The sequence below is a fragment of the Penicillium concentricum genome (assembly GCF_028827145.1).
Source record: "Penicillium concentricum strain IBT 3081 chromosome Unknown utg000002l_segment0_segment0, whole genome shotgun sequence".
In the NCBI taxonomy this organism is placed as follows: domain Eukaryota; kingdom Fungi; phylum Ascomycota; class Eurotiomycetes; order Eurotiales; family Aspergillaceae; genus Penicillium; species Penicillium concentricum.
The window spans coordinates 6,349,242-6,375,181 of NW_026622755.1; the positions used below are offsets into that span (position 1 = coordinate 6,349,242).

The following is a 25,940-nucleotide window of genomic DNA, read 5'->3' on the forward strand; positions in this document are numbered from 1 at the left end:
GCTTACATAAGTATCCCGGAAATTTGCTCGAGACCGCAAACTTCCCAAAACAGGCAGATTAATCACGACCTCCCCGTCTCAATAATTGCACAGGGGTCAATTCTCACAACTGCAACCATGGCGCCTCGACTCAACCTTTTCACAGCCAATAAGGCCGTCTCGGCCCTGCGCCAATCCACCACTCCCGCACTGTCTTCACCCCGGAGCATCGCCAGCCCCGTCCGATTCCGCGCCGTCCAGTCACTACCCATTCAGCGCCGATGGAACTCCTCCGATGGCCCCAAGAAGGTCGAGCCCCAGCCCGACGAGCAGACTTTCCCGACTGTCGATCAGCTGCCCGATGTCACCGAGGAGGCCAACGAGATCTCCCGAATTATGGATAAGGAAAAGCGCTGTGATGGTATTCCTTCTACTCCAGAGTTGGATCAGGGAACGCCTGTTGAGGAGGTGAGCAAGAATGCATAATCCGAGGCATTGCTAGCTCTTGGCTGGGAAGCCGACATCGGATATGGTTGTTAACCGTGTTTGGAACAGATCCTCAGCCGCGATAAGGACGCTATGAAGCACATGCCGAAGGTTATGCGGGATGCATTGAAGAAGTCTGGTGGCTCGCGCTCGTTCTCGACTTCCGCCCGGAGCCTTATGAACGATTTGCAGGGCTCTGAGCCTAACAATGAGTCTAACCTTATTCCTAGTATGTCTGGACTCGAGGGCGCTAGTGACGAGGCGACCGCTGCTCTTGCTAGCATGATTGAGCAGGTGCAGGGTCAGGCTCTCGAGGAGAACCCTGGACTTAAGTTCGATCCGCCTGTCGTTCCCGAGGACCTTAAGACCTTGAACTTCCGCAAGCGCTACGATACCATGCAGGATCAGTTCACCAAGATGATGATGGAGAGTGGGAAATTGACCAAGGCGCAGAAGGTATGCTTTTCTTTTCCGTTTATCTTTGGTTTAGGTGTGGGAAAATTGACTAACTGAATACTTAGAACATGTCTCTCGTTCTGGATCACCTCCGCACCTCCTCTCCTCCCCAGGTTAACCCCCGTCGTCGTCTCCTCGGCGCTCCCCCTGCATCCCAGCTCCCCCTCGACCCCGTCCTCTACCTCACTCTCGTCGTCGACTCCGTGGCGCCTCTCTTCCGAATCCGTCAGCAGAAGGGTATCGCTGGTGGTGGTACTGCCGTGCAGATTCCCCACCCGCTAACTCTGCGCCAGCGTCGCCGTACCGCGATCAAGTGGATTATTGATGCGTCGGAAAAGCGACGCGATGCGCTGTTTGCGAACCGCGTTGCGGCTGAGGTCGTGGCTGTTGCCGAGGGTCGTAGCGGTGTCTGGGAGAAGAGGGACCAGCAGCACAAGATTGGTATCTCTGGTCGTGCGAACTTGAATACTAACGTTCGTCGCTAAATTTGCCTTCTTGGCTTGTATTTCTTCTATCTGGGTTTTGGGGTTTGTCTTGTATCTCTGAGCACTTCTGCATATGTACATTTATATAGTCTGGTCAAAAAAAAAATTGACATTTATTCTTCATGGGCTTGATTCTCCGAACTGAATTATACAATTTGGACCCCTGGAATTTGACACGCGACTTGAGTTTTTAATGTGGCTTGGGATCTCTTGGTATCATTTCATTGCCCTATATAGGTATGGCTTACTCCCTAGTCTACATTTTCTATTATAGGCCACCTGCCCTGAAAAAAACTTACCCATATCAATTGCTATACTTCGTACTGCATATAACCTTGTTCTCTGTGCTCTACTTCGTAACATTGTCGGATAGGTCCCCTCACAGTACCGCTTACCTAATTACAGCTTAGCTCCAGCAGCGCAACTATTCCTGAAGTTGAAGGGAAAAAAAGGCCCCCCAAGACATTCAATATTTTACATATTTACAGTCTCGGGGTAGATTCCAACCAGACATACGATACATTCTCGATCAGTGGAGTGTCGCGTTATATCATTACCGACTCGACCATTGCCCAGTGCAACCCCAAGCTCCAGCTGACCCAGACTTTTCGGCCCTCTTTGCGACCCCCCCCACCACAATAGAGCCCACTACATTCCCTTCGGCCTTGCCTCTCTCTCTATTGACCTAGGCCGACTACCCTCCGGCCTCCTCCATTGACGGTGGCTCCTACGTTGCGCCACGATTCCATTGAACTTGTCGACTACAACCCTACCATCCACACAGCAACCACCAGCGCATCTGGCCGCGCCCACTCAGACGAATATCAAGATAGCGACAGGCGGTCTGACCCTGCCGCCAATTCGCCGCTGGGCTTTGATACCAGTTTTAGAGAGTCGCAGGAGGGATTAGAGCTCGACGAGCTTCGTCCCGAGGGCTCCCCTCTTAGGTTCTGGGCTGAGGCTCTCCGACGTCGCGCTCATAACGCATCGCACGGGATCGTCGATCCGGATTCCGAAAAGATGAAGTTCTCGCATAGTGTGCAGTTTAACGCTGTGCCCGATTGGAGCTCGAATTACATCGCCTATAGCAATTTGAAGAAATTGTAAGTTGGCTTGTTCAATCGTCGGGTCGTTGTGACTGGTGATTCGGAAATCGGAATTGGTGTCACATTGCACAAGATCGATGCGTGACTGACCGGGTCGGATAATTGTTTTAATTATTGTGCTAACGTTGCATCGCGACTAGGATCTACACCCTTGAGAAACAGGTCAATCGCATTGATGGACCGTCCACCACAGATGTAGAGGCCGCTCCGCTGCTGGGTGGGATTGAACCGAGTAACCCGGATGCAATCTTTAAACGGGCTCTTGACGTTGAGATGGATAAGATTTGTTCCTTCTACAAGAAGAAGGAGGCGGAGATTTTTGAACTCGCGGATGAGCTCATCAGAGACGCCGATGTATATCTTTCCGAGACAGACGGTGTCAATATGGACCCCGTCAGTGAGACAATCATCAAGGCAAGCTCCCGTCGCGGAAACGGGAATACCGCGATCCCGCACCGCCGGCCCAGTGCTATGAGCAATGACTCGATGGCGGACGATGAAGGAGAAGGCGGCGATAGCGACGACGACCGATCCCCGACAGTCCTCCCGCAGCGCCGGAGATTGCTGCAGTCGACCGATGGCGAGTCTAACACGGACGATCAGCACGGTGATATGGCAGACTCCTACTTTGGAGCGCCGACCACCCGAGAACCGCATGAGTCGCACTTCAACGACGAGGACTTCCTCGCTCTTTACAACACCGGTATATCGTTGAAGAAGCGCCTGATCGAATGCTACGTCTCACTCTGCGAACTTCGCTCCTTCATCGAGCTGAACAAGACTGGTTTCGCCAAGGCCCTGAAGAAGTATGACAAAACCTTGGACCGCAGCTTGCGCCGAGACTACCTAGCCACTGTTGTCCATACCGCGGTCCCTTTCACCGAAAGCACCATGGCTGCCATCGATCAGCATATCGAAAACGTGGAGGGTGTGTACGCGGGCATCGTCACGAAGAACAACAGGCAGTTTGCTAGACGCGAGCTGCGTCTGCATCTGCGTGAGCATGTTGTCTGGGAGCGGAACACTGTCTGGCGTGAGATGATCGAAATCGAACGTCGTGCGCAGGCTGCCAATGTTGGTATTCGTCGGACCCTACTGGGCGGTGATGAGGACCCGGCCACTGCACGGCGCCAGGGTGACAAGAACGAGATCCGCACTCAGGAGGTATCGACGCCGCTGGGTCGTTTCCAGTTCCCGTCGTGGCTCTGCAGCTTGAGCTTTGGCACGCTGATATTTAGTGTAGCCATCTTCATCACAATGCTTTCTGTGAAGATAATGGACACTCCCGAGGAGCAAAACTGCTTGGCTATGTTGGTCCTCGTTAGTATTTTGTGGGCCACTGAGGTATGAGATAATTGATTGTTTATTTGCTCACATTGAATGCTAACATCAAGTGATAGGCTATTCCGCTGTTCGTCACTTCGCTTCTTATCCCCTTCCTGGTCGTGACTCTAGGCATCATGCGGTCAGACGATGAGGCTCAGACGCGACTGGGACCCAAGGAATCAGTCGGCAAGGTGTTCGCAGCGATGTGGACTCCTGTGATTATGCTGCTCCTGGGTGGCTTCTCGATCGCAGCGGCGCTGTCCAAGTACGATATCGCACGGCGCATGGCCATGTTCGTGCTCAGCAAAGCTGGATCCAAGCCATCTGTGGTTCTCTTGACCAACATGTTTGTGAGCATGTTCCTGAGCATGTGGATCAGTAACGTTGCTTCTCCCGTGCTCTGCTACTCGATCATCCAGCCTTTGCTGCGCAACATGCCTCCCGAGTCCGACTTTGCCAAGGCACTCGTTCTGGGTATCGCATTAGCCGCCAATGTCGGCGGTGCCGCATCCCCGATTGCCTCGCCCCAGAACATCATTGCCCTGCAGAACATGGACCCCGTCATCGGCTGGGGCACATGGTTCTTCATCGCACTGCCTGTCTGCATCATCTCCATTCTCCTCATCTGGGTTCTGCTGCTGGTGACATTCCGTCCGGGCCGCAACACAACCGTCATGGCCTTCCGCCCCGTCAAGGACCGCTGGACCGGAATGCAGTCCTTCATTACCATCGTCACAATCCTGACAATCATCCTCTGGTGCACCAGCCACCAACTCGAACACATCTTCGGCGACATGGGCGTCATCGCTATCATCCCTCTCGTCCTCTTCTTCGGCACCGGCATCCTCAACAAAGAGGACTTCAACAACTTCCTCTGGACAATCATCATCCTCGCAGCCGGTGGTCTGTGTCTAGGCAAGGCCGTCACCTCATCCGGCTTGCTACACACAATTGCCATGGGAATCACCGCCCGCGTCGAGAACCTCAGTCTGTACAGCGTCCTAATAGTCTTCTGCTCTCTCATCCTTGTCATGGCCACCTTCATCTCGCACACCGTCGCCGCCCTCATCATCCTGCCGCTTGTCCGCCAGATCGGGGTTAGCATGGAGGACCCTCACCCCAACTTGTTGGTTATGGCAAGTGCGTTGATGTGCTCCGTTGCGATGGCTTTGCCCACCAGTGGATTCCCTAATATGAGTATGTTCTTCTTCCCCTAGCTTGTGCTGAGCTCTCTGCTAACTTGTTTCTCTTAGCTGCTATCATGACCGAAGTACCCACCACAGGCCAGCGATACCTCCAAGTCCGCCATTTCCTTACTCGCGGCATCCCGGCCAGTCTTATGGCCTTTGTGGTGATTATCACGCTTGGATATGGACTGATGTATGTTGCGGGATTGTAGGTATAGAGTGGTCTCGTGACACCAAAAAGAGTTGCAGTTTTTGGTTAGATCGGTTCATATACGATGCAAAGGAGAAGAGAATATATGAAATGTACGAATCATCTTGTGTTTTGTGTTTGGGACTACTCTTTTCTGTGTCTTCACCTGTATTTATTCTTCTTGTTGGTTTTCTGGGGGTGGATTTTTGCACAAATGATAATAGATAGCTAGATGGGTTATCCCCAGTGTTCATTGCATATATTTTCATTCTTCAATCAAGTATGGGGATAGTTACACCTGTCCGACTTGAGGACTTGTAAGCCAATTTCAAAAGATGTACACCTGCATGACGACTAAGAGGATATTCTGTGTAAGGTGTTTCCCTGTTTTATGCTGCGCTTACAATGTATGCGAAGAAAAATAACACAAAAGCTTAGTTCATTATTCCAATTCTCCAGACCCAGATACTTTATAAGAAAGGCTAAAGTACTGTACACCGCAAGACACCAGGCCAGATCTAGGGAGATGACCTAGCAAAGACAAAAGACAAGAGACAAAAAAAAAAAAGAAATGGACATAAAAATGCATCATGCATCACCGTAACATAACCCATAACAAGTCATTGAAGGTATCCGTAGACACACCCGATCCGGGATCCGGGTATTCGAGAGCAGGTATAGAAGGTATATATATACACAATTCTATTTGCTGAGGATTAATTACTAGATTGTCAGTCAGTGAAATGCACCAACATCGAGTCAAGTTATCGCCACATGAAAGGGCTGGGTTAGAAGGTAAAAGAAAAGGGAATACTAACAGCAAACCAATCGTCAAATCACCATGAATCTTCGCCTTAAGCTGAACCTCAATATCCAGATTAAGGTCCAATCGCAAACGAAGCTGCTCATCGCGACCACCATCATCATCCTTCTTCTCCTCGCCACCATTCAGGATGCCGCCAACAGCCTTGCCCGCACCACCGGTCGCCCCATTCAGGGCATTCCCGGCTGTATTCTGCACGAGCTGACCAGCCTGATCGGCACCACCGACACCGGGAAGTCCACCAAGCGGACCATTTTGTTGCTGTTGCTCTGGACGACGCTGGCGACGGACGCGACGTTGTCTGGGTGGTTCTGGCTCCATTTCGCGGGGAATGGATTCAGTGTCTGATTCTTGAGGACGGGGACGAGGTCTGCGACGACGACGTTCGGGCTTAGGTTGAGGTTCGGGTTCAGGTTCGGCTTCTTCTTCTTCTTCTTCTTGTTCGGGTTCAGGCTCAGGCTCCGAGTCCGGTTCTTGTTGTTTGGGCTTTTCTTCTTGTTCGGTGTCTTTGGATTTATCCTCTTGTTCCGAGGGGGAGGTGTTTGTTCTTGTTTGGCAGGAGACTTTTTGCCTAGCTTGGGAGGAGCACGTTTAGGCTTGTTGGGGGTTGTGGTTGTTGAGTCGGGATTAGGAGTGGGGGGTTGTTCTTGGTCGGACATGTTGGGAAGTAAAAGAAGGTTAAAAGGTGGGATTGGAGGGGAATATGAATTGTTTTCGAGATGAAGGACAAAGCGTCAGTAGGTATATATGAAACTAAGTGCAATGATGTTATCCGAAATGAACTTGTTCAACCGTTTATATCATCAGATGCGCCACCAGGAATAAAACCCTGATAAATCCGATTCCGCCTCCGACGTCAGATGGGAATACTTTGGTACTCAGGTCCAGATCCCCTTTCTACAGTAAGTAACAGACACTGCAATCCAGTTAAAAAAAGGTATGACGTCCGGGGGGACAAGGATTAAGCCGTGGAGGGTCTACGGGATTGGGTAGAACTCGGGAAATAATGGCCAGATGGGGTTTCACGGGCCAATTAGATCGAATCTCGGCGAAATTAGTGCATCGAGACACTCTGAAATAAATTAAAGTAGACGTAAGATTTCATCTCAAGGAAATGGTTATGACGCCACTCGACGTCAACCTTGGTCTTCACAGTAAATTGTATAGAGAAGTATCCATTTCAGCCAATAATACAGATGAGAAGATAAAATTTACCTGTTCCTGACCTTGTCCTGTTTTTTTTTTCAATTTTCATTTCCATTGGTACAAGCCACGAGTTTGCACTTGTTTCCACGGATCGTAAAAGGATGAGGCGCATATCTAGTTGGCCACTTGGCGTATTCCGAGCATTGACCGTAAGTTTTCCATTGTGGACACGGCCATTGTGTCAGACCCTGCCCCATATTCAATCTGGCAATGACGAGATGCACAGGGACAGCCTCCAACGTCATATTCCGTACTTGATATGATTCCTTAGATCATTTTCATTTACTTTTTATCTTTGAACATATCCTTCCACTTTGATACATTTTTCTTCTGAAAATATCCTCTATACTCTATACTCTATACTCCATAATCTAGTCCACCACACACACATTCAATATGGCAACCGTTGAAAAGACCAGAGAGCAACCCAAGAAGCTCCAGCCCAAGAAGCTCCCCGTACAAGAGGACCTTTCCGACGGCGAAGACTACGACAGCGCCGACGACTACACCGACGATTCGGAGTTCGAAGACGAAGTACCAACCAAGAACCAAAAGGGCAAACTGCCCAGCAAACAACTGCAAAAGAAACCAGCACCGAAACAAAAACCCATCCAACAATACGATTCAGACGAATACACAGACGGATCGGAATACGACGAAGACGATTACGAATACTCTGATGACGAAGCCGTGCAGCCCTACTCGAATGAAAATTCAGACTTCAAGCCCAACGGCGGCATGGACGTCCTCAAGAAAGAGGAGAAATCCATGCTGGACGAGGAAGGCATGAAGTTGCGATTGGAACTCAACCTAGAAATCGAGGTCGAGCTCAAAGCACGCATCCACGGCGACCTCACTATAGCTCTCATGTAAGTATTAACTGAGGCATGCAATCCCTCCCCTAAAAACCCTTTGATGAATGTCTGCTCAAAGACCGAATTAGGAGTTGATCGCGTTCTATCAACAACAGGGCTTGACCACCCATTTCTGGTTTCCAATATCACGAAGATCCAACGTCGTCACGAGTGATCCTTTTATTTCAATGCTTTTGCTTCGCTTTTCATAGAGCCATGTTTGTGATTCAATATCCTTCCAGTTATCTGTTTTTGTTTTTTTTTGCAATGGTTTTCCTGGTCGGCGTGCAGGGCCAAGGGGGTGAAATACACCGGAGTGTATAAGTGTATACTGCTATGTATATTCCTTGGGCGATCAAATGGAGTTGAACAATTTTCTTTAAGTGCAATAGTGCAATAGTGCAGAAGTGTAATAGTGTAGTACGTAGTAGTGTATAGTATAGTACAGGGTTTTGTGATGAGTGTAAAGTGTCAAAGCGGAAAGTATGAAGCCGAGGCCCCGGTCTTGGCGTTGATTTCCCGTTGTGTTACTCCCCTCTCGCATTGTATCCTGTACTCGGTCCAAATCCCAATCGTCTCACTTGTTTCGCAGTCTCAATTGACACACACTGTAAACCTCCCAATACGGTTGAACTGCCACCATGTCGTCCAAAGATTTCATCATCAAGCACATGAATGCCGACCATCAAGATTCCCTCGCGCTATTCCTACAAGCCTATTGCGGTATCACCTCCACTCAAGCCAAAAATGCCAAATTGGAAGAACTCACCACCTCAAACCTGATCATCACCGCCCACGGTACCCGCTACAGCGTCCCCATCGAACCCGAGATGAAGAACTACTCGGAGGCACGCGGTCGTATGGTCGCCATGCACAAGGACAGCCTAAAGCGCCTGGGCCGCAGCGAGATCACACTCACAGAGTACCGTGCCCCGCGCGGTATCCACGCCGTCATCTTTGGCTTGTGTTTCCTTCTCTACGTCACCTGCTTCCAGCGCAGCAATCTACATCCCGGCTCGGCTCTCTACGAGTACCTGGGACTCCAGCGTGTGCCCTGGCTCCCGCGTTTCGTCTACATTATCCAGCCATACGTTGTGGCCATTCATGTCTTTGAGACTGTCGCACTGGCTGTGACTATGTTGAAGCCGTTGAATGTGCCTGTTCTTTCAGGTTTGTGGTGGAAGTGGATTGTGTCGTGTTCTGTTGAGGGGTATGGTTCGTTTGCGCGCATTAAGCAGTTTGTGAAGGAGCAGAGGGCGAAGAATGGCAAGAGACAGTAGAGGGTAGCATAGGCAGTCAATGGTGGTGTACTGGCAGAGAAAGTCGATCAATTGTATATTTATGGATTTCGAATAGTTGCAAGGATAACTGGAAATAGACAATGGAGGTTCAATGTTGCACAACGTTGGATGTAAATGGCGTTCAGATCGTCTCCGATGGCCCCTTCCAGATCATAATCATTATAGTAACACGTGACTATATTCTGAGTCAGCAAATGAATATCACCTGACCGGATCCAGTGACTGGAGCCACTAATCCCAATCTAGTCTAGTGTCAGTTAGGGCACTACACAAGCGAGCGACACAGTGCGCCCTGCGAAATTCAGCGACTCCACGACCTCAAACTCCCACGACAACCCTACGACAACTAATCTGTGTTTCTGGTGAAGGGCTGCACATTTAGAGGTGAGTTATCCGGCTATCTCAACTCCTGCAAGGTTTCTTTCGAAAAATTCTGTTTCGCTCGCTGCGCCCATCAATTTCGATCATCGGTATTCAATTCCTCCACATCAACCATCGATCCTGTCTCGCTCTCAACGGTCCTACAACCACTCCGCAACCACTGTCGCCCAACTGTTCGATATTCGAAGATTGATTTTGCACGACGCTCGCGACGAAACAGAAGGATTGAAAGAAAAAAAGAAACTTGTTCAAGGTCCACAATCAACAACATCTAACTTGTGTCCGTCAACTTAGACCCCTCCATCAATCGCAAACATGGGTATTTCTCGGGATTCTCGCCACAAGCGCAGCGCCACTGGTGCCAAGCGCGCTCACTACCGCAAGAAGAGGTACGATTCTATCAACCCAGCATGAGATTGAATGTTTCCATTTAGAGGAAGGAAAAAAATGGATTCGATATACCAATTACAGTTTCTTACATGTCTTTGTCCTACAGAGCCTTCGAGAAGGGTCGCCAGCCTGCCAACACCCGTATTGGCACCAAGCGCATTCACCTTGTCCGCACCCGTGGTGGCAACCAGAAGTTCCGTGGTCTCCGTCTTGAGTCCGGTAACTTCTCGTGGGGCTCCGAGGGTATCTCCCGCAAGACCCGTGTCATTGGAGTGTCCTTCCACCCCTCCAACAACGAGCTGGTCCGCACAAACACCCTGACCAAGTCGGCCGTTGTCCAGATTGACGCTGCCCCCTTCCGTCAGTGGTACGAGGCCCACTACGGCCAGCCCATCGGCCGTAGACGCCAGCAGAAGACCGAGGGTGTCGAGGAGGAGAAGAAGTCCGCCTCCGTCGCCAAGAAGCAGGCTGCCCGCTTCGCTGACTCCGGTAAGACTGAGTCTGCTATCGAGCGCCAGTTCGAGTCCGGTCGTCTTTTCGCCGTTGTTGCCTCGCGCCCCGGCCAGTCTGGCCGCTGTGACGGTTACATTCTGGAGGGTGAGGAGCTTGCTTTCTACCAGAAGGCTATCCGCAAGTAAACGAAAAAATAAAATATTCGGTTGTTGCAACGGGTGGATCGGAGTTTCAGCTATGTCATGATCAGAGCATTCACAGGATGCAATTTGTCTGTAGAGCTCTGAGCCGTCAAATCCATGGGAATTGTTCCTAGTTTCATGTCTTCTTTGGTAATTGCATCCTGCGTACTCCGTAGTGTATAAGTATCTACCATGTGTAATCTGGCCTCGGTACGGGAGTATATGTGATTAACATGGGGATACAAGTACCATGTAGTAAACTCAGGAGAACATATTTCAGTTTATTCCTTTGTAAAATATATCAACATCCCTTTTCCACATCAATGTTCTACCTTTGAAGATCTCCGGGGGTCCTTCCCGGGCCCGAGCTCGATGCTTATCACTTTCCCCTTCCCCCACAGCCCAACCTTCCTCAAACACCCAACATGGCAACAATCAAAACCCGCATCTGCATGATCTCAGACACTCATACAAGCACACCACACCCACCCCAAAGAACAGATCATGTCTACCGCTACCCCCTCCCAAAAGCAAACATCCTCCTCCACGCTGGCGACCTCACAAAAGTGGGGTACCGCGTCGAACACGAAGCAATGATCTCCATGCTCACCTCCGCCGAAGCCGAACTCAAACTCGTAATAGCAGGAAACCACGACATAACCCTCGACGAAGACTACTTCACCTCCTTCGGCTACACCCGCCACCAACGCCCAGAGCAACTAGGCGAACAATCCATCCTGTTATCAGACGATGATGACCTCCAAAACACCCTCCACACCTCAGCCCCAGACAAAGAATCCCTAAAAGCCTACGCTGCCTCTATCAAATCCCTCTGGACAAGCGAAGAAGCCCGAAACGCAGGAATAATCTACCTAGAAGAAGGAACACATTCCTTCACACTCTCAACAGGAGCATCATTCACCATCTACGCTTCACCCTACCAACCAGAATTCTATAATTGGGCCTTCGCATATCCCCGCGACGAGGACAGATACAACCCCGCCCCCGCTACACACCCACAACCCGCAAACCCAATCCCGGATTACCCTGCCATCGACATAATGTTAACCCACGGCCCACCCGTCGGAGTCCTGGATCAAGTCCCGCCTGATTTGAACGTCGGCTGTGAACATCTCCTCCGCGCGGCGCGGCGTGCAAAGCCCCGTCTGCATCTCTTCGGTCATATCCATGAAGGGTGGGGCGCGCAGCGTGGGGTGTGGGATGATGAGGTGGGTGGTGGTGTTAGGCTTGAAGATGTAGTGACGGATATGGAGGCGATGTTGGAGAATCGGGGTGCGTTTTGTGATGTTAGTGCTGGGGCGGAGAGGCCGTTGAGGGTTGGGGAGGAGACGCTTTTTGTTAATGGGAGTATTATGACGGTTAAGTATGAGGCGAGGAATGCGCCTTGGGTGGTGGATTTGGAGCTTCCTGTTGCTGGGGGATAGGTTGGTGGTATATTGCGAGATGCTCGGTGGATGGTATGGCTGATTAAATATGGATACACTATTGAACTGATGGTAGGAGGTTATTGCTAGGACTGAGGAAATTAAGAGAGGAGATGGGTAGGATGAGGATTGATGTGTGACGTCTATTTCGGGTTTATCTTGTCGATTTTCAATTAAATATATATATCATGAAGAGCTAGAGGTTTATAGAATAAAGTCTGGTTTAAGAATGAATATTTAATAGGGAGATAGGAAGAATTGTATGGATATATATTTACGGGTTAGGATGTACACAAAACTACCAATTGAGAATAACGTAGGTCGAGGATAATATCATATATCATATCATTCTATATATACGCAGTACAACATCGGAAATAGCTACAAAGCTCTCCCCACAAATCCGAAAAACAGAAAAGCAAATGCACTGGAATATGACCTGTGGGATTGACAAAAATGACCGCTTTTGCTAGAGACGGCTGCCTTTCCACCCGACGTCCAGCATCCATGATTGGAAGAATAGTTCTTCGGATTCCTTTATCCAACCCACGGTGGTATAAATTAGGTACATGCAACCCTAAAGGCTATACCCCTTCGTAAACAGACAATTCACAGGTCTGTTTGCATATAAGAAAATCAAATCATAAGGCCAAAAGACATAAACAAAATAACCCCCAACTCCATATCATCAGAATTCTCCAAATCCCCTAAGCACCACCAAGACCTAATATATTCATTAGCTTCTGCAAAAACATCATAAACTATCAAGAAACTCACCAGCAGCAAATGCCATGTACCAAGTCCGCGTAGCACCACCATCAATCCAACTGTAGTTGAAATTCGGCTGGGCAAAGAACTCCCACGACGACTTGGGATCGATGAGGGCTAGATTGGCGTATAGCACACCCTTCCATCCGCCGTCGACCTTGGAGGCTGGGGTTGAGGCGTTTTCAGCGAACATCGCCTGCCATTCCTGACGCACGAACTCCTTTCGTCGGGTGAAGGGGGTGTGTGGCATGAGTGGTAGCATGTGGATACTATGCTATTTGTTAGTAACTGTTCAGAGTGGGATAATATGACCGGGACGGTGGTATACATACCCTTGAACGTATTCGAGGTTGGCGCCGAAGTATGTGGTGTGATCGACCTTGTTTTCAAATAGCTGTTTTGGTTTGTTAGCACTGAGTTTGGGTTAGAAATGGATGAAGATAATGACACTTACAATTCCAGTGACTCTGTTCGCGACAAAGTTCGATGGTTGGTTGGCATTATCGTCCTCCATCAAGAAGTAGTTATGGAGAGATCGACCGAGAATGCCTAGCATCATATTGCCACGAGCTTCCATGCTAGCATCACCGATCGTCTGTCCCCACACCTTGATCGCATAAGCGAACATGGTATCTTCCGAGGTAGATTCTTGATCCTTGCCATCGAAAGACTCGAACAACCCCTTCGCCCAGGAGTGTCCGTTGTACCAATCGAACGAGCGCGAGAATGGGAAGTGGGGATCATTGGCAGCAGAGTTACCAGCGTCACGAACAAGCATGTTAACCCACTCCTTGTTCGCGGCCAGCCAGCTCGGATCAAGGGAACCGATGATGGCGGCTGCTTGGATGAAGTAGCCATAGTGGAAGTGGTGGTCGTTGTACGCAGTGTTTCCGAAATCTTGGTTCAGATCCCCGTTATAGCCGGCAGTCGAGACAACGCCCTTCCAGACAGCGTCGTAGGCAAGCGGGTGCTCTTGCTTGTTCTGCACGAATAGATCAAAGGACTTCTTCAGCTTCTGGAAAGCGTCTGCTGCGATGTCGACGTTGTTACCGAGCTGATTGACCGTGTACACAAGTGTTGCGAACTTGCTCAGCGCCTTGCCGCTGTAGTACATGCTGTTGAGAGCGGTCTGACCTGAGATGTTCTGCTGGAGCTCGGCGGGAGCAGCCTGGATAATGGCATGCTGGGCCGCGGCCGAGAGGTCATGGATACTGCCATGCGTGGTTGACCACGGGGCGAACCCCATATCGATGGGAAGGTTTTCTTCGACCATAGTCCAACTTTCGCCGATCACGGCTGTGGCATTGCCCTTTGTTGTGGTGCGAAGGTGGATATCGGTGATACGGCCCTTGGTGGCGCGATCGAAGGACTGGATGTGATGGGGTAGGGCGAACATGATCAGAGGTGTACCCTGGACATCCTTTCCGGCCTTAGTCCAAGACAGTGCGTAGTTGCCTACATCGCCCGTGACAGAGCCAGAGACTTCTCCGGACACCGGGTAGACACCGCATGAGTTATCGTAGAACTTCTCGCCGGACTTGCCTGCGGGGTTCTTCGCGGCTTGAATAGTACCAGAAAAGCCCTTGGGACCGCGGATATTGGTCTTTGAGTCTAGCTTGAACTCCGGATCCTTGCCATCTGCTGGAGTGGCATAGAGAAGCCAGGTCGTGTCATCCTCAAGGTAAACCTGGTACTTGAAGATGCCGGGCCTAGGTGAACCGGCGCTGACGACCTTGCGGAAGAAAATACCACTTTCAATCAGGGGCTGCAGATCATTGTATACAGCCGTTGTATAGCCCATGCCTTGCACAACTGGGAACGTAATCTGCTGAGCCGAGCCTCCGGAGCGCTTGATCACAGCATGGGCTGAGAAAGCCTTTGGCTGTTCGATCTTCATGATGGAAGACTGGTCAAGCTCGGCCGCAGAGAAGATCAGATGTTGAAGACCGACTGGGTTAATGTAGTATTGCACTGGGTTTCCTGGGATATTGTTGTTCTTAGGTCCGTATGCGAGCATGTGAGGCTGGACATGAGAGACACCCATACCCCAGCTCTTCAGGGTGCCACCTCCCTTGGACCATGCCAGGGAGTAGGGCTGAGAGAAGGTAGCATTGGTCTGAGAGCCCAGGAAAAGACCGGCGTAGAACTTATTCGTTGCAACAGGGTCAGTGGTATCAGCCTATACCATGTTAGAATTTTGTATTCGTATCTTGCTCGCATTTGGGATTGTCTTACGTGCTGGTTCTGCACAGGGTGGTCATGTCGAGACTGGATATTAGCAGGAACAGGACCAGTGGCCACTGGCTGGAAGATATCTTGGCCGTCCATGGCTTTGGGATGATCTGCTGCAACCGGGGGTGAAAGACTTGTGTGAACGGGCTCTACTAAGCATTAGCATATATGCAAAGTGTTACAATAATTCAAGCTCAATCATACCTTGCGCCACCGTAGTGCTTGGTTTGGCCTGCGGTGGGTTTGTTACAGATCCAGCTGTAGGAGTTGGCGCTGGATTTTCAGGTTCTTTTGCTGAAGTTGTCGGTTGAATAGGATGCGGTTTGCCTGTATCAGTGGACGTAGACTGTTCTGTCGCAGTCGGTGCCGGTTCAGTAGTATTATTACCTTCTTCGTCTAACAAATCTTCCAAGCCGTCAATGAACTCGTCAATGTTAAACTCTGGAAAAGGCTGCTCCGATGAATGGCCGTCTTGTTCCAAAGCTACTCGATAGACCTAGTCCATGTCAACACCATGTCATATACCATGCAGCTTTTTTCTCCAAGACTTACTGGGTGAGACTCGGGAATGAGAAGCCTGCTTTCACTGTTTGAAGGTGGATATTGAGTCTGAAAGGCTCTTGCAGGCTGGATAGCTGTGTTTCGTAGAGCAGCTTCTATCTCATTTCCCAGATGCGGGAGACAGTGGGCTATTTCTGTGGTTAGAAGCCAAGTCAGTAAGGTTGTAGCCTTCCATTTCGAGCGAGAGTCCATGATGCAAAGCCAGATCTTGTCACGAGTGTTCAACACACGGAGCTTGTAGGAAGTCTGTGTGCTATTTAATTCAATCCAATCGGATATGAATCACTTAGGAGCAGACGACTTTGGAGGGATCCAAGAGGCAACGTGAAATTGGCAAAGAAGACAAGTGACTTCAGAGGAAAGCAAACTTACAAGTATGTACTATGAATTCCAGGCGATGGGCACTCTCAGGTCCAGATTGGGACAACACACAGGGCCGGTTTGTTGTGAATGGCCTGGAGATAGATTCCACAGATTGTCGATCTTCTCAAAAATATCAGCAGTGCACAGTGTTTAATCAATGGGAATGACAGGTGCCTGGTAACGTGTCTTGTTCAAGAATGTAGGGCGCAACTTCGAGTCCACGCGGGTATCGAGGTGAGGTTGTCGTCCCCACCCAAGAATGTGTGCGGGAATCACGTTAATCACTTACTGGATTATACAGGCGTTACCTAGGTAATTCGAATAATTGGAAGATAGACGTGAATACTAGCCTTGGAACTGGCCTTGGAAGTTGAAGATGTTAAAAACCAGGCAACACCGCCAAGGGATCACCTATGTGGAGTAGAACTGATGATATGGAAAGAGAAAGAAAATATGAAATATATTCAGATCAAAGACTTAGATGACTCAATATGAATTATATAATCCATTACTTTTTAGTTACCTCTATAGAATCATGGGGCATGTTTTAATGGTTTGAGGTCTAAGTTGACATTCCAAAACGAGACATCTTTGCCTACATTCAGGTAAGTCATTTTCGAAGTCCATGTGGAAATATGATTGACAAGGACGAACAATTATATGAATATAGTTGGCTTATGCCTTGCGATGTCTTTTCAGTGATATTCTGTTTAGATGTCTTTAAGATATTTTCTAGAGGCTTAATTTGTGAAAATGACTTCTCTATAGCCTGTGTATTGTGCCGCCTGTACAGCAAGAATAGAAATGCTTTTAATTCAAAAGGCGCCGCAAAACGGGTCGCATTAGGTGCTATCATTGGACATGTTATATGTGAAATACATATTGACCAAATATTTACATTTATTGCATGGGCTTCGACATGGGCTTGATGACGCCCTGCTTGATCATGACACGAGGCTTGGTGCCACTCTGGAAGCTTTCTTTTGTAGACCACTCGGGGCCCAGGGGCAACCGCAGGGACCGTTCGTACTGCTGCTTGGTCTCGAACTCATGCGGCAACTGGCTTGCCATGTACTTCTTGTTCTAGAGTAAAAAAGTTAGTGAGTGGTTCGTCTTTGTATGTAGGAACACGACTTGGCTTACCTTCTGGACTCGCTTCTGGTTGATAATGACCCGATCGAGCTTTGCGTCCTTACGCTGCCCGGGCTTCACACCCGCAATAGTAGTCAGGTCTCGCTTTTGCTTCTTTTGCTGTCTCTTGCTGACACCTTCGCCGGCCCAGCTGCCCCAGCCTAGGAGTGTGTTGTCCACAACCTTGTCGCCTTCGTCTTCAATGGTGTCCATCTTATCCTGTTCGAATTCTTGGACAACTTCATCGCCGGCAAAGGCTCTCTTCACGAGGTCGTGGTTCTTAAGCAAGACGGGCACCTTCTCTTCATCATCGCTGTCGTCCTCGTCGAATTGCCGTTTGGCGACAGTTGGCTTGACGCTCTTCTGCTTCTTGCTCTGTTGCTTCGCCGGAACAACTTCGGGCTGGGCAGCATCGAGTGAAATGTCAATGCTCTCTTGGGCATCCGGGGCAGTTCGGCGACGGTTGGTCCGTTCGGTTTGAATCAACCAGGGGTTCTCCTCCTCTGCGGTATCCTTTTGCTGATCGGGAGAATCGCGTGAGGATTGTGAAACCTTCTTATTGCCAGAAGCTCCCGACTTGTGCTTGGTGGAACCGTTGACAACAATATCAACTTCTTCGTCTGATACTGCTTGTGCAGCTTCATCATCGGAATCTAGCTTCTCCTCGAACTCATTCTTGGGCAACTGCTTGGCACGGGACTTGGGGTCGGTCTTCTTTGATTGACCGAACTTTCGTCGACCGACCTCCGACTCTGCCTCAGACATAGAATCCTCTCCGTGAAGTTCACGGTTGAGTTGGCGAAGCTCCGCATCGTTCTGTTCTTTGCGGGCGGCGTCGGCGTTTTTCATGAATTTCATTTCGAAAAGGTCGGCATGGCGTCCCTTCACGCCACCAGCATCATCACTACCCTCGAGGGCATTGAGCTTCTTCTGGATCTTTTGTCTTTCCACATCGGAACCCTCCTCATTCCAAGGGTCCTCCTCTTCTGACTCGGAACTGGAAGAGCCCAAGTAGTCATCGTCACCATTGGAAACACGCTTGCCTTCGATTCTCTTTCGCAGCTCCTCCTCTCTTTGGGCCAAGTCAGCTGCACTGTTGCGGGCCTCTTCGTCCCAGGCAGTGCGACCGGTCTGTTTCAACCCCTTGGCCCATTTGCTTTCACGGTGCTTTGAGCCCATGCGAGCTTCGGCTCTTAAACGCTCGTTCTTCTCCTGGTCCATATCGTCCATATCGACGCCGGCTTCCACGAGCGCATCGTGCTCCTGCTTCTCCATCTTCTCACGCTCTCTGCGGTGAACGCGGCGATAAGACTTGCTCTTGATCTTCTTGATGCGCTTGGCGCGCACTTCCTCTCGGAAAAGCAGGTCACGTCGCTTGCGGAGTTCTGCGCGACGGGCCTGGATCTCCTCAATAGGAATATTGCGAGCTTGTAATTCTTCGAAACTCTGGATCTGGTCCTCGGCTGTCTTGCCTTCGGCCTCAGCCAGCCCACTCTCCACAAGGATGTTCTGGATGGCGTTTTCGAGGTCTGTCTGCGGCTTCGCGGATTCCAAGCGGTGAGTCTGCTCGGCATCAGGATCACGTAGCGGGAAGGAAAGGTGTTCGGCTCGGCGGTTGGCCTTGACGGTTTCGAGCCAGCGGTTCAAAGTCTCCTTGCTCTTCTCGTAGGCAGCAGTCCGGTCAAGTCGGTCCTGTTGGCGTTTAGCTAGAGGAGCATCTAGCTTTCCTGGAATGCCCGATTTTGATGCCTGGACAACAGAGTCGATGTGTTTGAGTGAATTCTTGAGGCGGGAGTCGGTGATTGAGGGGAGGAGATCGGCGACAGTCAATTTGTTGGCGGATGTCAAACCGTATTCCGAGTGCTTGCCTTGTTCTTGTGACTTTTGAGTGCGTTTCGTAGGTTTTTCGGTTTCCATAGACTGGACAAAGTCTTGTAGTTTTGAAAGTCCGTGAGGATCAGCATCGGCATCGTCATCCGAGACAGAAAGCCCGTCGTCGCTGGCATCGCTTTCACTGTCCCCCTCTGACCCAGAATCCTCGTCGCTATCATATTTCGCAGCCCGCTTCGATTTCGCAGCTGCTTCCTGGGCCTCCTCCTCCTCGGCCGCAATATTCATATCCCAAGCAGTGGCGAGGTCAACAGCGTCTTCACCCAGGTCATCGTCCTCATCGTAGTCTTCGCCGTCAGATTCTTCATCCGACTCGTCGACATCCTCAGACAAGCTGATCTCTGTAGGCTTCTTTGGCTTGGGCGCCGCTTTTTTTGGCTGAGATTTGGACTTGGATGCGCGGAACGTGAAGCCCTCGAATCGCTCTTCGTCGCTCTCACCGAGAGCTTCGTCGCTGTCCAATTCACTGTCGTTATCGCTGTTCACTTGTCCGAGCGTCCATTCGTGTCCCTCACTGTCGCTGCCACCATCAAGGCTTCCGGTGTCCTCGGTTCTGCGGCGTTTGTAGTGGGCGGCGGGATCCTCCTCATCGTTCTCGTCGTCATCGCCGGTGTTTCTCCTGGGCTTGAAGGTACCATCATCGTAGGCTCCAAGACGACTGCGTTTAACGCCCAATCTAGTGTGAATTGTTTTCTCTGCAATAGACAGTGCATTCAGCGCCCGAGTGCTTTTCCGCTTCGGCGCTGCTTTCTGCGTTGAGCGGTCTTTCGGACCCTGCTTCTGGGTTTGGCTGCGAGGCATAGTGGCGGAGTCAAAGAAATTAAATTCTTGACTAAGAAAGAAGCTTCAGATCAGTACTCAAAAAGTACCAAATGATCTGATGGCTGCTTTCAAGAGGGGTGTAGATGGTGTTGAACTTTTTTTCTGCCGGGAAAAAAAGTTCTCGGCGCGGAGATTAGCGCGACCCGTTCATTCGTCGAGTTTTGTCTCCCAACTCTCTCCGGGACAACTCGACTCGCTCTATCCCCCTTTCTGTTCCAACTTTAAGACTACAGAACTGTCGCCATAATGAAGCCCACACAGCCAATGATGGTGCGTTTGCGCTTGACCACCAAGCAGGTCAATGGTGGCTACTACAAGGGAAACCGGACTGGCTCCATGGGTCACTTCGACAAGAGAGGCACATACAGGCCTGATTTGTCAAAGCACCGTGTTTATATGCCTGCGGAAAAGCTCGAAATTCCTGGATGGACTTACACCCCTGAGACTTCGAAGGAGCCATTCACGGTAAGCATTGGAACCCATTTGATACCAGTTGGTTAAACATCGGATGCTAACATGGCTATAGCTCGCCCCCTTCGTCACAAAACACATGCGCAAGACACAGTCAAACTACGTTCAAGACATTGAAAGAAATGGCCGACGGGTTACCGTGATCAGAGGATTTGAGGGCAACGACTATTTGGAGAAGTGGGCCGAGACCGCCGAAGCCGAAGAGGCCCGACTACAACCCGCCCCAAAGAATATCAAGACGATTGGGACCAAGGAGATTGAGCAGATTGAGCAGATTCAGAACCAAGAGCCGACCCGAACGCCTGAGACGCCTCAGCCCAAGCGCAGCAAGTTCCTTTTCTAGAAATCCCAAAAGGCTGAAACCGCATAGCGGGGATTGTCTATGTGTTTTCAATTGAATGTGAGTGCGCAGGAGCCCAGGCGCATAAGAATACTCCCTAACCTTTATGCCAGCTGCCCAGCATACCATTCACAACCGCCTTCGCTGGGCATCACTCGACTTCGTTGATCAACCTTCTCTCCGCTGGTTGATTGAATATATCCCATGTATTATAGTCTCTACAACATCAACTTGATTCGGACCACGGAAGACCCCGGTGTATCGGTAGACGTGTACCATTTGGCATCGAGACAGGAGTAATTGTGTACGATCTTGACAAATTCCATAAATATCAGACAAAAAAAGTTATAAGCAGTCTCTCGCGCATTTGTTTGTTGCCATATCTTTTCTCTATGTATTTTCTTGATCTTTTACTTGGAAGGTATATAGTAAGTTCCATACAGTTTGCCAAATATATCCGTCTATACATGTATTCGGCTCACCTCAGCTTGACCAGAATGTTCCAGTGGCAATGAAAAGTACCTGGGCAGGTCTCGGCGATATGTGGTCCGTGCTCAGTCCGATAAGCCCGCCATGCTCTCCCGTATCAGCACCCGACAGCGACGGCGATGTCATAGTTCTTCATCTTTCTTTCCCTCCCGGTGATGGCTTGCGTTGATTTGTTTCTCTGCATCTAGAATTTTCATCTTATCTAGCCTGCTGATTATTTCCCCATCAGGCAGCTCCTGCTGCAACCATGTTTCAATCCTTTACAGGCAATTCTCGTCGCCCACGGCAGGTGAACCTCAGTGGCCGAGCCAATAATCCCTTCGCTGCATTCCCCGGAAATTCGCCAAACAGACAAACTCCCCATGCCACAAATCCCGAGAGCGCAGTCGCCATTGCCCAACGGGAGCGAGCCCTGAGGCAACATGAGAGAGATCGCCAGACCGCGTCTCGCACCGTCCAGCGAGTTTGGCGGGGTCATCAGAGCAGGAATGCAACTTATAAGGCCTGGAAGTCCGAGTGGGATAATTTTGAGTGGGAGAGAGTCATAAGCGCGCTGGAATTTGACGATGATCGGGGCCCAACGTCAGAGGTCGAGCGTCTGGAGTGTTTAGCACGTCTTTCTGCACCCCCATATCCCACAGCAGAGCAATGTTTGGACCAGCTCAGGCTTCTGATTCAGTTTGTGGGAATGGTAAGAAAGAAAGATGATGTTCTACGTCTGGTATACTTCTGCAATGTCTTTGAGCAGACCTTCCATGCTCTTCCCACGATCGCTACGGAAAATGAATGGACCGAACTGTTGAAACGGCTGGCAATCGCTATTCTACATGCCCTGGGATCAGCAAAGGATAGCCCGACCCATGAAGCAGCAGTTTTGCCTCTCCTTCGGACGATAGTCTTCCTCGTTGACTTGATACCGAAGAAGATGGCAACAATTGCCAAAAAATACTATCAAACGATGGCCTTTTTGACAAAGAACATCGAGCTTTGGAGAGGCACTCTGTCACCGGAGCAGGTTACGAATGCTGTCCTTGCCCTTCTGAGACCAATCACCTCAGAAACGATGACAGCATACGAAGCGCTTGCTACGTCTTATCTCACAGTCCCGAACCTGCCCACTTATCTTGGCGAGCTTGATGGATTAGCGCACCAAATCAACTACAAATTACTGGCGCCTGCAATCGAATCATGTATCCCTCCGACCAAAGAGCGCCTTTCTACCGACGACGTCGAGGGTATCGAGGGTCGACTTTGGCTACTTGCATATTTGATCTTCTTTCACCGATATGCCCTTCCAGGTCAGGCCAACTTGCAAGCGCCGGACCTTGGATTCCTGAGTGTGGTCTCTGGGTTGCTTAACTCAACATCTATCTATCTGACACGGTGTTTGGAAGCGGACGAAAGTGGTCCTGATCCAATCAGAGGCCCTTATCTGGATCAGTTCGTCGCGGATCAAGTCAGTAGCTTGGTCAACCAAAGTAGCATCACAGGGTTACTTTCTCGCATCAAAACATCCCACCTTTCTCACACAGATGTACCAAACAGCGAATCCAACGCCTCGAAAGAAGCAAAAATTCTTGCTACCTATGCTCTGAACTTGCTGAGGGTGTTTCCCCGGCGCGGAGACGACATTCGAATGTGGCTGTACCTGGGCTCGGCACCTTCAGCAGGCCCGACTTCCGGCCAGCCAGGTGCGAAAGTACCGGCGATCAAATATTTTTGGCAGGCATCAAAATCCAGTCGGATATTTGACATCATCAGCAAGGATTCGACACAAGTTCTTCCATTGCTGCAACCGCCACAAGATGGGAACCAAGAGGATCAGGATCAGGAATGGACGATCATTCTCCTCTTTTTTGAGCTTTACACATTCCTCTTGAAAGTCATGGATGACGAAGAGTTCTTTTCGAGCGCCTCGCCATTTACATCTTCATCAAATGTCCTGTCTTCGTGGACGAAAGAGAGTGCGCTACCCCTTGAAGACATCAAAGACATGACCGTCTTCCTCAAAAATCTCGCCTTCACCCTCTACTGGAATGTTGCCGACTTGACCAAGAAAGGGCCTGTTCCGTCATCCGCTGTGGATCTTAGAAGTTATTTTAGCAACACGGCTCAAACTTCTGAACCAACAGAGCGTTTTGAAGTGGAGGTCAAGAAGGAGATCAATGATCTTCCCGGTGTGACAGGTATCCCACTTGACTACTTCAAAGGCTTGGTTACAGGTTTGCTCAGAATGCTGCATGAGCGAGAGTAAGTTGATTTTCTATTCAGCATGATGTAAGAACGCCAGCTAACATGCTCTTAGTTCTCGACGCAAGTTCCTTCCTCAAAATCATTGGCTGATGACTGATCGATTCGACATGGAAGGTTTTATCCCAGCCGTTGTGGCAGAAGAGGAGAAACGCCATGAATTCCAAGACGACGATGAAGATTCCGAACCTGATCTTCTTGACGAGGAGTACCCGGAGCCTTCTCAGCTTGTCGGCAATAGTCATGCGCGACGACTAATTCACATCCAGGCCATGCGAAATAGTCAACGAAGACAAGCTCATAACAATGCTCTTGCCGCCATTGCGCCACGGCTAGAGATACTTCGAAACATGCCTTTCTTCATACCATTTGCTACGAGAGTCCAAATCTTCCGTCAATTTATCTTCAGGGATCAACAGCGTCGCCGAAAAGGCTTCGTTGATCCCGAGTCTTGGCGCCTGTCTGTGGCCCAAAGTGCTATGATAAATGGACCGCCTGAGGGTGCGGCCAATATCTTGGCCCGGCACCATGCGGACATCCGGCGTGAGAGTGTATTTGAAGATGCATTCTCACAATACTATAGCTTGGGTGACGGGCTCAAAGAGCCGATCCAGATTAGTTTCATCGACCAGTTTGGAGCGATGGAGGCCGGCATTGATGGTGGCGGGGTGACGAAAGAGTTCCTGACTAGCATCACTTCGGAAGCCTTCAAGACGGATGATTACGAGAGCATGTTTGCGGAAAATGATCACCATCTGCTGTATCCCAGCCCGACAGCTGTTGACCAACTCAAAAAGGTTCTCAGCGAGGCTGGACTCACAAGCTCAAGCGCAGAGTGGCAGGATGACGTGCGCGGTCTTCTTCGACGGTATGAATTCCTCGGCCGGGTCATCGGAAAGTGTCTTTACGAGGGAATTTTGGTCGATGTCAACTTTGCACCGTTCTTCCTCTTGAAGTGGGCCTTGACAGGAGGTTCTAGGTCTGCGGTGAAGGAATCTTCCTATCGTGCTAACTTGAACGATTTGAAGGACCTTGATGAGGGATTATACCAGGGTTTGGTAAGTAGTATCTCCCGCCAATCTCGGGATTGTGTCTTTTTTTTTGAGCCTACAGCTGACCAATTTGTTTCACCAGTTACAATTGAAGAACTACCCTGGAAACGTGGAAGATTTTGGTCTCGACTTCACCATTAACAACGTGATTCGGATGCCCAGTGGAAACAACCGCACTGTCACGGTAGAGTTGAAAACAAATGGTTCACAGACCGCCGTGACAAACAAGAACCGATTGGTCTACATTTCCTACATGGCTCGTTACCGTCTGCAGTTGCAACCTGCTCTACAGACAAACGCCTTTTTGCAAGGTCTGGGCCAGATCATTCAACCCGCCTGGCTATCCATGTTCAATCAATCCGAGTTGCAAACGTTGGTGAGCGGAGACAAGGCGGATATTGATGTCGAGGACCTGCGACGGAACACCCTCTATGGAGGTGTGTATGTGATTGGCGATGATAATTTAGAACACCCAACTATTGCACTGTTCTGGCAGGTCATGCATGAGATGACGAACGAGGAGCGACAGAAGGTTATCCGGTTTGTGACATCAACTCCTCGAGCTCCATTGCTTGGATTCAGCCATCTGCGTCCACACTTCAGCATTAGAGACTCTAGCGAGGACCAGGAAAGATTACCAAGTACTAGTACTTGTGTTAATCTCCTGAAGCTCCCACGATACTCTGACGCAGAAACTTTGAGGAGTAAACTGTTGTATGCAGTGAGCTCGGGTGCTGGATTTGATTTGAGTTGAGAGGGATTATTTGTACATTTTCAGAAATAGATAATTATTGCATTAGGGAAAGATATAATCTCTTTAATATGTATATAATATGTGTATAATATATGTGTAGTCCGAGGTTATACTTAATAAGCCCTTAAAGCGGCAATGTCACCCAAATAGGACTAGTGTCCCCATCTACGGGCTCTGAGTTTTCCAGAACCAATTGCTTTTGGTTCAACTTTTTTTCTTTCCAACCTCCCCCTCAATCTTCCGTTCTCTCTTTCTTTAGGGAAAAGTCTTCCTTTTCTTTTCGAATCCTTACGAAAGATACAAAATCTCAAAAAAACGCGAAAAACCCCAGAAAAAACTTTTTCACAGTTATCTTATCTCATCCCCGATTGTGCGGTGTGTTGTGTGGAAGATTTTCTTTCAACGCCTCCATCGTCTTCATTTTCACCTGGTTAGTCATTTTGCTTTTTGTCTTCCTTTTTTGATCGAGTCATCTCTGCCTCGTCTCTCTCTGTCTCTCGCGCATGCTATACACTTCCGATTCCCCCTCCCCGCTAACCCGCTATCCAGTGCTCTTTGCTCAAGTGA

At 49.7% G+C, this 25,940-nt stretch overlaps 10 protein-coding genes across 10 annotated transcripts; 7 read left to right on the forward strand and 3 right to left on the reverse strand.

Moving 5' to 3' along the window:
* Nucleotides 1–117: 117 nt before the first annotated feature.
* On the forward strand, nucleotides 118–5,237 carry N7517_006114 (putative plasma membrane phosphate transporter Pho87; the record flags this gene model as incomplete). Its single annotated transcript, XM_056723844.1, has 8 exons — nucleotides 118–447; nucleotides 535–921; nucleotides 987–1,394; nucleotides 1,780–1,790; nucleotides 2,096–2,509; nucleotides 2,653–3,856; nucleotides 3,913–5,035; nucleotides 5,092–5,237. The coding sequence occupies 8 exons, from the start codon at nucleotides 118–120 to the stop codon at nucleotides 5,235–5,237; spliced, it is 4,023 nt and encodes a 1,340-aa protein (XP_056580094.1).
* A 680-nt stretch (nucleotides 5,238–5,917) lies between these two features.
* Nucleotides 5,918–6,697, reverse strand: N7517_006115 (uncharacterized protein; the record flags this gene model as incomplete). The annotated part of the gene is given in 3 exon segments (XM_056723845.1): nucleotides 5,918–5,924; nucleotides 6,034–6,585; nucleotides 6,603–6,697. The coding sequence occupies 3 exon segments, from the start codon at nucleotides 6,695–6,697 to the stop codon at nucleotides 5,918–5,920; spliced, it is 654 nt and encodes a 217-aa protein (XP_056580095.1).
* A 943-nt stretch (nucleotides 6,698–7,640) lies between these two features.
* Nucleotides 7,641–8,117, forward strand: N7517_006116 (uncharacterized protein; the record flags this gene model as incomplete). The annotated part of the gene is made up of 1 exon (XM_056723846.1): nucleotides 7,641–8,117. The coding sequence occupies one exon, from the start codon at nucleotides 7,641–7,643 to the stop codon at nucleotides 8,115–8,117; it is 477 nt and encodes a 158-aa protein (XP_056580096.1).
* A 622-nt stretch (nucleotides 8,118–8,739) lies between these two features.
* Nucleotides 8,740–9,378, forward strand: N7517_006117 (DUF2470 domain-containing protein; the record flags this gene model as incomplete). Its single annotated transcript, XM_056723847.1, has 1 exon — nucleotides 8,740–9,378. The coding sequence occupies one exon, from the start codon at nucleotides 8,740–8,742 to the stop codon at nucleotides 9,376–9,378; it is 639 nt and encodes a 212-aa protein (XP_056580097.1).
* Nucleotides 9,379–10,095: 717 nt separating this feature from the next.
* On the forward strand, nucleotides 10,096–10,808 carry N7517_006118 (40S ribosomal protein eS8; the record flags this gene model as incomplete). Its single annotated transcript, XM_056723848.1, has 2 exons — nucleotides 10,096–10,169; nucleotides 10,277–10,808. The coding sequence occupies 2 exons, from the start codon at nucleotides 10,096–10,098 to the stop codon at nucleotides 10,806–10,808; spliced, it is 606 nt and encodes a 201-aa protein (XP_056580098.1).
* Nucleotides 10,809–11,230: 422 nt separating this feature from the next.
* N7517_006119 (uncharacterized protein) lies at nucleotides 11,231–12,250 on the forward strand (the record flags this gene model as incomplete). Its single annotated transcript, XM_056723849.1, has 1 exon — nucleotides 11,231–12,250. One exon carries the CDS (start codon nucleotides 11,231–11,233, stop codon nucleotides 12,248–12,250), a length of 1,020 nt encoding a protein of 339 aa, XP_056580099.1.
* Nucleotides 12,251–12,957: 707 nt separating this feature from the next.
* N7517_006120 (glucan endo-1,3-beta-D-glucosidase) lies at nucleotides 12,958–16,003 on the reverse strand (the record flags this gene model as incomplete). The annotated part of the gene is made up of 7 exons (XM_056723850.1): nucleotides 12,958–12,974; nucleotides 13,028–13,287; nucleotides 13,351–13,412; nucleotides 13,473–15,197; nucleotides 15,254–15,399; nucleotides 15,455–15,746; nucleotides 15,803–16,003. 7 exons carry the CDS (start codon nucleotides 16,001–16,003, stop codon nucleotides 12,958–12,960), a joined length of 2,703 nt encoding a protein of 900 aa, XP_056580100.1.
* Nucleotides 16,004–17,074: 1,071 nt separating this feature from the next.
* On the reverse strand, nucleotides 17,075–19,996 carry N7517_006121 (UTP14 family protein; the record flags this gene model as incomplete). Its single annotated transcript, XM_056723851.1, has 2 exons — nucleotides 17,075–17,257; nucleotides 17,318–19,996. 2 exons carry the CDS (start codon nucleotides 19,994–19,996, stop codon nucleotides 17,075–17,077), a joined length of 2,862 nt encoding a protein of 953 aa, XP_056580101.1.
* A 267-nt stretch (nucleotides 19,997–20,263) lies between these two features.
* Nucleotides 20,264–20,831, forward strand: N7517_006122 (mitochondrial 54S ribosomal protein mL41; the record flags this gene model as incomplete). The annotated part of the gene is made up of 2 exons (XM_056723852.1): nucleotides 20,264–20,482; nucleotides 20,544–20,831. The coding sequence occupies 2 exons, from the start codon at nucleotides 20,264–20,266 to the stop codon at nucleotides 20,829–20,831; spliced, it is 507 nt and encodes a 168-aa protein (XP_056580102.1).
* A 733-nt stretch (nucleotides 20,832–21,564) lies between these two features.
* N7517_006123 (HECT-type E3 ubiquitin-protein ligase) lies at nucleotides 21,565–25,373 on the forward strand (the record flags this gene model as incomplete). The annotated part of the gene is made up of 3 exons (XM_056723853.1): nucleotides 21,565–23,567; nucleotides 23,623–24,625; nucleotides 24,702–25,373. The coding sequence occupies 3 exons, from the start codon at nucleotides 21,565–21,567 to the stop codon at nucleotides 25,371–25,373; spliced, it is 3,678 nt and encodes a 1,225-aa protein (XP_056580103.1).
* Nucleotides 25,374–25,940: the final 567 nt, after the last annotated feature.